Source organism: Pelophylax lessonae, assembly GCF_965119305.1.
Source record: "Pelophylax lessonae genome assembly, chromosome: 2".
Taxonomy (NCBI): Eukaryota; Metazoa; Chordata; class Amphibia; order Anura; family Ranidae; genus Pelophylax; species Pelophylax lessonae.
In genome coordinates this window covers 578,967,202-578,976,998 of record NC_138769.1, presented here as the reverse complement: position 1 = coordinate 578,976,998, position 9,797 = coordinate 578,967,202, and the positions used below count along the sequence as shown (strand labels likewise).

General features: G+C 46.2%; 1 protein-coding gene across 1 annotated transcript in view; it reads right to left on the bottom strand.

Moving 5' to 3' along the window:
• Positions 1-4,249: 4,249 nt before the first annotated feature.
• OS9 (OS9 endoplasmic reticulum lectin) overlaps positions 4,250-9,797 on the bottom strand; it is a 160,024-nt gene continuing 154,476 nt past the window's right edge. The window contains exon 15 of the mRNA XM_082246758.1: positions 4,250-4,600. Within this exon, the coding sequence (XP_082102884.1) occupies positions 4,460-4,600 (141 nt within the window). The 3' untranslated portion in view covers positions 4,250-4,459. The remainder of the gene's footprint in view (positions 4,601-9,797) is intronic.

Below are 9,797 nucleotides of genomic sequence, written 5' to 3'. Positions count from 1 at the left end.
CCTCCTATTTAGGAACACAGGTCTCTGTGTTCATCCAGTGACTATATCCCTCACACAGTTAGAAAGCATTCTCTAGGCACACATTTAACTCTAAAAAGGAAAAGGAATTGGCAGCACTCCAGGTTGAGTCAAAATCCAGATTTATTGACTGGACATCCAAATTATGACAATCGTGACAAGGTAGACGCGTTTCACACACTGACTGTGTGCTTAATCATTTTGTAATGATTAAGCACACAGTCAGTGTGTGAAACGCATCTACCTTGTCACGATTGTCATAATTTGGATGTCCAGTCAATAAATCTGGATTTTGACTCAACCTGGAGTGCTGCCAATTCCTTTTCCTTTATCAAGTTTTCACGGAGGCGAGCCGGGGCATGCACCGGTGTGAGTCATCAGGCAATTACACCACCTTGAGCAGTGAGTCCTTGTCTATTCACACATTTAACTCTGATCGCCCCTGGTGTTACCCCTTCCCTGCCAGTGTCATTATTACAGCAACAGTGCATATTTTTAGCACCGATTACTGTAGTAACGTCACTGGTCCCCCCAAAAGTGTCAAAAGGGCCAGGTGTCCCATCTGCCTGCCGCAATGTTGCGTAAAAAAAACGTTGATCGCCGCCATTACTAGTAAAAAAAAAAAAAAAAAAAAAAACAAAACCACAAACTTTGCGCAAACCAATTAATATACACTTATTGGGATTTTTTTTTTTTACCAAAAATATGTAGCGGAATACATATTGGCCTAAAATGATTAAAAAATTAGATTTTTTAATTTTTATTGAAAATGTTTTATAGCAGAAAATAACTTTTTTTTTCCACAATGATCACTCTGTTTATAGCGCAACCCTAAAAAAAAAAAACGCAGAGGCGATCAAATACAGTAAACCCCAGCTCCATCACGGTTCAGTTTTTGCGGTCGCTGTGTATTGCGTTTTTTTCCGTAATGTTATTTTACTAATTAAATCATTGAAAATTTTATATTTTTGTGTTTTCCATAGCTCTTGCTCTGTCTCTCAGGATCTTTTATGTGTTTAAAGGAGTTTCTATTGTTTTAAAAGTGTGTTTAAAGACCTTAAAATGCTTTTAAAAGTACAGTGACCGTAAAAAAAACATGCCTACAGTGTATTTTATAGGGTATTTAGGTATTTTTTAGGGTATTTATTATAGTATTTTCTATTTTGCGGATTTTCACTTTTCACGGGTGGGTCCGGAACGCAACCCTTGCGATAGAAGGGGGTTTACTGTACTACCACAAGAAAGCTCTATTTGTGGGAAAAAAAGGACAATTTTTTTTTGGGTGCGGCGACCCACGACCGCGCAATTGTCAGTTAAAGTATTGCAAAAAATGGCCTGATCATTAAGGGGGTAAAACCTTTCGGTCCTTAAGTGGTTAAAGCAAGAACATGTTTTGAGTGACAAGTTTAGCCTTTGCCTCTTTCCTCATAAATTTCCCCTGTAAAGGATATTTGCATAGCTTGCAGACAGGAAGCTTGCTACAACTAAGATCAGATAATTTAGCCATATCTGCATAAGCTGAGAAAGAGGAACAACATATGATTACTGTGCAGCATTTTTAAACAGGGAGCGGACAGCAGATATAGCGTCCCCATTTGTAAACACGTGTTTGTAAATATATAGACATAACATTTGAAACAAAATAACATATTGGGTAGGATTAGTGAATCTAAGCAGATTGTCATTTTTGCATCTGCATTGAAAGTTTTAGGCCCCTTTCACACAGGCGGACCGTTCAGATCCGCCTGTCAGTTTTTTTGGTGGATCTGAACGGATGCACCATGCATCTCTATGGGGCATCAGATGTCAGCGGAGACATGGCCGCTGACATCCGATCCGTCAAATCTGGACGAATAGAAAACCCTTTTTTCCATCCGTCCAGCGGATCAGATGAGAATGGACAGGCGGTCCGTTCCCATCCGATTCCCCCATAGAGAACAGCGGGGACCTGACAGCTCTGTCTCCACACACAGCGCAGAGACAGAGCTGCCATCCGCCTGCTCAGCGGGGGATCGGCGGATTGATCCCACGCTAAGAAAAACTGAGTCCGCCGACGGACTCCCCTGTGTGAAAGGGGCCTTAAACAGATTCCTTTTACAAGGCAATGTATAGTATTTATAATGCAGCATGATGTAAAGCTTAGTTCTAAAACCTTGTTTTCATAATATACAGTTTATAATTCTACATATAAATGGGGCAGTTATATTTTGTCACTACATATGCAGGCTGCTCTTCCTACTTTGCAGTGCTACATGGTGGTTATGGTTTACTGCTCCTTTTCACCAAAGAGGAGCTAAGGTTCGGTTTGAATTGTCCCATGATAGTAGGCCACTGGCTCCATCAGCTGCAGCTGTGGATTTCCCTGCCCCACTGCCACATGTAACAAGGGAGCGGGGATGCTGGGGTAATCATTGACCTACACAGTAATATAGCAACATGGCTGATTGAGCTGACAGCCTATCATCAGTTTCCTTCAGGTTCGGGACAAAGTTCAGCCTGATCCTTCGTTCTTCTCAACTTCTCACAATACAAGTCTAAAGTGGGCTAACTTTTTGAAACCACTGCTCTTCCAGTAGACGGATTTCTTATCACAAGTATTGTTAACCTCAACTAACACGTTTCCACGTTTAAAGAGGTTCTAAAGCCTAAACATGGTTTACCTTAATGCATGCCTTGCATTAAAGTAAAAAAAAAAAAAAAAAAAAATGTTGTTAGGGCATAACATAAGTATCCCCCCCCCCCACCCCCCTTTTACTTACCAGCGCTATGCACATCTGCAGCTCTTCTCTCCCCTAACTTCCGGATCTCACTGGGAGCCATTGGCTCCTGCCGCTGTCAATCAAAGCCAATGACGAGGGAGCGGCCGCAGCAGTGTGGCTAGGGAGTGAGCACGCACAAGTGGGATGGGAATGGGAAGAGAATGCCCATGGGGGCACTAGACAGGAGGAGCCAGGAGCACCATCAGGGGACCCGAGAAGAGGAAGTTCAGGGCCGCTCTGTGCAATTCCTTTGCACAGAGCAGGTAAGTATAGAGAGGTTTGTTATTTAAAAAAAAATGCCTTTACAACCACTTGAATGCATTAAAATAGATGAGCAAGTATGTAAAAGTAAAATAAAAATGATATATATATATATATAAAAAAAAAAAAAAAAAAAAAAAAAAAAAAAAAAAAAAGAAAGAAAGAAAGAAAGAAAGAAAGAAAGAAAGAAAGAAAGAAGAGGGCCAAAAATATTTTAGGGGAAATAGTGCTAAGATAACGTAAAATATCTGCACACTAAAGTTGCACTACACTTCCTCAATAAGAACCGATATTAGGACTCCTTCCCCCTGTTTTCTCAAAGTGAAGATACAGAAAAGACTTCTCCAGTTTAGGGCTGCATTCACACGGTGTAAATATTTTACTGATCTTAGTATGCATGATTTTTTTTTTTAGCACAAAAGTGCCAGCGTAATGATCGGCAAATAATTGTGTAAAATTGCCCAGCTTTTTTCCAATTCCTTCATCTGGCATACATGCATAGGTAAGTCCCCAGATGCAAATTTTTGGATTTTGGGTTATGGATCTAAATGCGGTGTATGTTTATGCACCTGTGTGAATGTCTCCACGGAAAACAATGTGGCTGTGTTCAGATCCGTAACGACAATTTGAATGAAGCCTTATGAGGAGGTGTAAAGCACACATTTCTAAAGCAGCCGATCCCCGTCAGAGAACACAGAGGTGAGATGACAATTTTTTTTCTAATAGCTTACAAGCTTAAACAGCATAATGTGCCTCTCCATTAAGGTTGCATTCACTTTTTGTCAGGTTTGGAGCATGGTTAGTTCATTTAACAATTCTCAATACTTAAAAGCAAAGATATAATTCCTGAGCTATTGGGCTATACAACAGCAACATTTACATTCTTTCTGTCATTCATTTTGTCAGCGGTTTTATTATCTGCACAATATCTTTCCTAATAAAGAGAATTCTGCATTTCTGGGTACCATGAGGACTAAAATCAGAACACATGTAGGCAAGTAGTTTGAAGGAGAATGTACAGCTTTCTGTGCAGCTAACATGAATGGCAGTATATAAATTGTGATTCTGAATAGAAAATAAAAACAAAGTATTTTCTCATATTGGTGGGCGAGGAGGCTGTGGTCACAGTTATGAAGTTTGCAAACCACATTTTTCAGAAGAAAAAAAAAAAAAAAACAAGGAGAAGGAAACATTGCTTTTATTCTGCAGGCTGTGCTTGGCACAGCCAGCAGATCCTCTAACACTGGCTTTAAACTAATGTAGGCTAGACTGAGGCCTCTGCATATTCTTCTAAAGGCTTGCAATCCCTCCCATTGTTCCAGAAGCAACACGTTATCCTAAAAGTTTTGTTGCAAAGCTCAAGTCCACAGGGCAAAGTCAGGCAATCCGGTCTGTGCTGGTGAATTTCCAAATAGTTCATGTTAGAAATCCACATCATCAGAGTCCGTAGAAGCGCTGTTGCTCTTTGGATCATCCTGGTTTTGGTTCCAAACAAAGCGGTAATTATCTTCTAGCTGCTGTTGTCTCTTTTGTTCTTTGTGTGCATCTTCTGTCCCATGAATCTGAAACCAAAAGAAGCACTTAAAATGTTGGTTTGAAGCATACAAATACTATAGCAAAATATGTAACAACCACGACAGCCTTTTGTGTAGACTGAAGCCTGCATATAGATATAAAAACTTGTGTAAAGTGGAGCTGAGCAACCTTTATGTTGTTCATGCCCCAAGTACCAGACTGCCAATGCTCTGGGACCTAAAAATAAGCCTTTCAATGCAACCTTACATACTGAATGTAAAGGTAATGATTCAGAGATTCAAAAAACTGGATTTTTGACTTACCGTAAAATCCTCTTCTCTTAAGTTCATTGACGGACGCAGTTCTCTGATCCACATCAGTAGGGTTATACTGCCCCTTACAGGAGTAGGACACTAGGCAGTAAAAAAGTTCTGGCTACGCCTATGGGCAGTCCCAGAGGGTACACCATCTCTCTTCCTGCTTAGGATGTCTGTTTTGTATCAAAGTAGTGTCAGAAAGAAACACCAACCCAACTCAAAATAGAGGGGCGGGTACTGCGTCCGTCAATGAACTTGAAAGAAAAGGATTTTACGGCAAGTCAAAAATGCAGTTCTCTCCATCGTTCATTGACGGACACAGTTCTCTGATCCATATCAGTAGGGATGTCCCAAAGCAGTGCCATAAAAGGAGGGGTGGTCACAGTAGAAAAGAACAAGTCCCCAAGGCTAAGCATAGACAACCAGGCAACATAGGACTCAGCAGAACAAAAGATGAGGCCCATCTGAAACAAACAGTAAACACCCTCAAGGAAGGCCAAAAGCCCTCCAGTCAGCAACCAGCAAAACATTGTGGTCAAAAGAGGCATCTGCAGATGCCAGCACATCCACTTTATAAAATTTGATAAAGGTGTGAACAGACTACCAGGTAGCCTTCTTGCAACCTGGAGCACAGACCCCTGTCAAGCGAAAAGCCCAGGAAGCACTAAGCGCCCGAGTAGAACGCGTCAAAACAGGGAAAGGTAGGACCTAACCCTTAATAGAATAAGCCTGCACTACCATCTATCTGATCCGTCTGGAAATCTAGTCGCAGCAGACGCAGGCAGTCCTGTTCATGGGCCCGCCGTAAGTACAGAGAGCGTGCCTGACTTACGAAAAAGACTCAGTAGTAGCCAAGTACACCTTGAGTGCCCGAACTCTATCCAGAGTATGCAATGCACATTCCCAAGGATGTGAGGGCTTAGGACACAAGATGGTAATACAATGTCCTCGTTCAAGTGAACACCAGAAACCACCTTCAGAGGGAAGGACGGATCTGGACGAAGTACCACTTGTCTCCATGAACCAACATATAGGGAGAACGACAGGACAATGTCGCCAGTGCAGACGCCCTGCGTGCAGAGTGAAAGCAACCAAGGCGGCCACCTTCTGTAATAAAAAGGTAGGCAGGGGATACCCTTAAATACTAGCGAAAGGAGGTTCTTGAAGAACCGACTGCACCAAATCAAGGTCCCCAGTTGGTGACGGAGGTCGGACCGGAAGTACCAAGTGTTTCACCCCCTGGAAGAAGTCACGCACCAGGGAACAGGTGGGCCAATGGCCTTTGGAAGAAAATTGCCAAAGCCGAAACCTGACCCTTGACAGTACTCAAGGCCAACTTTTGATCAACTCCCCATTAAAGGAAGCCAAGATCCGGGCCACCTAGTAAGAGCGAGGGGGAGCCCAAAGAGACTCCACCATGCAATATACAACTTTCTCGTATGATGAAAAAAATCATCCTAGAAGTCGCTTCCCACGCTTCAAGCAGGGTGGAAATCACTGAAGCAGTCAATCCCCTATCCTTCAGCACCTGGCTTTCAACAGTCAAGCTGGCAAAGCCAACGACTGTAAAGCCGGATGGATGATTGGCCCTGGAGACAAATCCTCCCGCAGAGGAAGTCTCCAGGGAGCGTCTGTGGCTAGCCTGACAAGGTCGGCGTACCAAGCTCGACGAGGCCAGTCCGGAGTCACAAGAATGACCGGAATCCCTTCTGCCTCGATCCTGTGAAGAATTCTTGGAAGCAACTTGAGAGGAGCAAAAGGCAGACAGCAGCAGATACTGACCTTGGCCCCTCAGTGATCACTCCCACACGACCATGCCAGCGTCAGCCTTGCGCAGATGACCATGCTAAACTTCTCGGCATCGTTCACGTTGAACTTAGCGAATGTTCTTGCCTATGACAGAACCCATGGTGCCACCATTACACCTGTCAGAGGGTCCCGGCAGCGGGCCACAAAGCTCTGCACTATTCAGTAGATGCGACGCCAGCAGGTCCACGATTGGAGTGCCCCAATGAAGGCACAACCACTGGAACCCCTCCAGATGAAGGGACCATTCCCCTTGCATCCAAGGCCTGTCGACTGAGGCAATCCGCCTGCCACCATTTCACACCTGGAAAGGGAACAGCGGAGAGAGCTGGAACAAGGCGCTCTGCCCAACAAAGAATGCCTGTCACTTCCTAAGCAGCAAGGACACCCTTGGTGCCCCCTTGGTGAAAGACCCAAGCCTCGGTCGAGGCATAGGCGATTGAACGTGCATCGGGCAGCTGCAGGTGCCCGATCCAGTGAACTAGGCAAAGCTGGATTGCTGTCAGCTCCAGGACATCGATCGGTAACCTGGATCCTCCAGGGACCATACTCCCGAGGCAGAGAACCTGCCGAGGACCCCTCCCCACCCGGACAGGCTTGCATCCGCGGTGACAATTGTCCAGTAAAAAGGGGAGGAAGGATTCTCAGATCAAGACTCCCTAGTCATCTAGCTCAGCCAGAGTGTTAGAATTCTAGTCCCATTCGAGGATTGCCTTCTGGGGGATCCTCGAGAGGGATTGAGCGAAAAAGAAAGACCCAAAAATAGACACCAACAGCTCCAGAACTCGCAGGCAGGTCCGAAGGGATGACCATGTGCTGGACAGTAACAGTTGAACCGCAGTCTGAGGTTCCAAGAGTGTTTTCCCAGAGGGATAAAACACACTGACTGAGGACGAGTCCAAAGTCATGCCCAGATATCCAGTCTCATGGAAGGGACCAGTGATGACTTCTGAAGGTTCAGAACCCACCTGAACTCTTCCAGAGTTCTCATGGTGACTTCCAAATTTGTTGTCAGCACCGTAGGGGACTCCACATGGAGAAGCAGATCGGCCAGGAAACCAGGACTGATACGCCCCGCTGCTGCAACAGCAACAGGACCGAAGCCAACACCTTTGCGAAGACCCGAGTAGCAGAAGCAAGACCAAGGAGTAACGCCACAAACCGATAGAGATCCTACCCTACGGCAAAAACGGAGAACACGTTGGTGTCCTGAACATAACGGGATGTGAAGGTAGGCATCTTGATGTCTATGGAGGCCAGGAATCCCCCCTGATGTAGGGAAGCCACCATTGTGCGAGCCGATACGATCTTGAATTTTTGATCCGCACAGGTCCAGCTTGTTGAACCAGAGCCTGAACTGCCCCAAGAGCGCCTGCAAGCGATCAGGGGACAGCCATACATTGGAAGGGAAAACCCTACCAGAAAAAAAACTGATCGAATTTCGATCTTGCAACTGGACCACATGACCTCCTGAACCCAGCTGCCTGGGATCCGTGCCAGCTGCAGGTCCGAAAACCGGCAAGGACGTCCTCCCACCCCATAGATGGGTGAGGACGCACCTTCAGGCCGAGTAGGCCTTGTCCGCAGGTCTGGGAAAAAAAAAAAAAAAAAAAAAAAAAAAGGATCTCTTGTTCACCCGCCCGAGGAAGTCTTGAAGGACTTCGCCACATCGACATAGAAACTGTTTGTGAGCCTTCAAGGAGGGACCCCGTCTGTGACGAAGGCCCTTACCCTTGTTAGCCTGTGTAAGAAAGGGACTCTACCCCCCCCCCCCCCCGTGAGGCCCTTATATAATGTCATCCAGGGAGATCCATTAAGGCCTTCTTAGAACTGTGATCCGCAGATCAACACTCCGGTCAAGTATACGCCGGACAACCACCGCCGAAACTGACAGGAGACCCATATAAAAGAGCAGTGTCCAGCGCGGCATTGCAAACAAATTGCAGCCCCTGCACCAGCTGGTACAACAGCTCCCCCAGGGCAGGAGGGACTTGCCCCTCACCAAGATACGGCATTGGAACTATGCCCATCAGGCAGAGTCTGCGTGGTAAGTGCAATCATGAACACTGTTCCCAGTGCAGACCCCGCCAGATAGTACAGATCGTGGGCCACAGCCCGCGCCATCCTATCCCCCAAGTCCTTAAGGGATAGGGATTCCACCACCGGAACAACGGTAGTCCTATCCATCCTATAGACTGTACGTCCACCATAGGCGGAACAGTCCACTTTACCAGAGACATCTCAAAGGTGCAACGTCTAGCAGCTGCTTAGACACCCCAGGGGAATGTTTCAGATGGTCCCATCCTACATTAGCATTCTAGCAAAATAAGATGCTCCGGATGGCGTGTGAGTGCCAGAAGCTACCTGCGCCCCAGGCGCAGCCGCTGCTGCGTCCTCCCAATTGCAGGGTGTCACGCACCGAAACAACCAGTGCATCCACCAGTGCCTGTATCATGCACGGCAGGGGAGGTAGAAATGTCATCCACATTATCCAAGGAGACAGGGTGCGAGGTAACAGACCCGGCAGGGAGGCCCACGTCTGCGGCTGAGTCAGACTCAGAATCCAAGACATCAGATGAGGCAGGGGTAGGTGGAGAAAAAAACATTTCAGAGCACCTCCACCCAGGCCCAAATACTTCCCGAACCGTTGAAAAAGCATTGATGGACAGTGGAGATCCGGAAGGTGCTGCGAACTCCGTGAGGGGGCCAGGTGGGGAGACATGGCCTGCAGGGTCCATACTGAACCTGAGGAACCCGCCAGCAAAATTTGCAAAAAATGCCAAAAATTACTTTTTTTTTTTTTAAACACAGCGCTAGAGCCCCCACCGGAGGTCAGGCACGCGCTAATGAACCCCCTACAGAGAGACCACCCTCAGTAACCACTGTCCCCAGATACAATCGGATTCAGAAGGTCTCATCGGTGGCTCAATGAAAGGGAGTGAGCCAGGAAGCAGCAAAGGGTGAAGGGAGGGGCTCCTCCCACAAAAAGAACACCTCCAGGCACACCCACCGTCCTTTACAGCAAAAAAATTAAAAAATCCACTGCAAAATGTCCGAAAACGGGTGTACCAAGATGGCCGCCGCCATAGAAGCAGACGAGGCTACAGGAAAATGGTAGGAA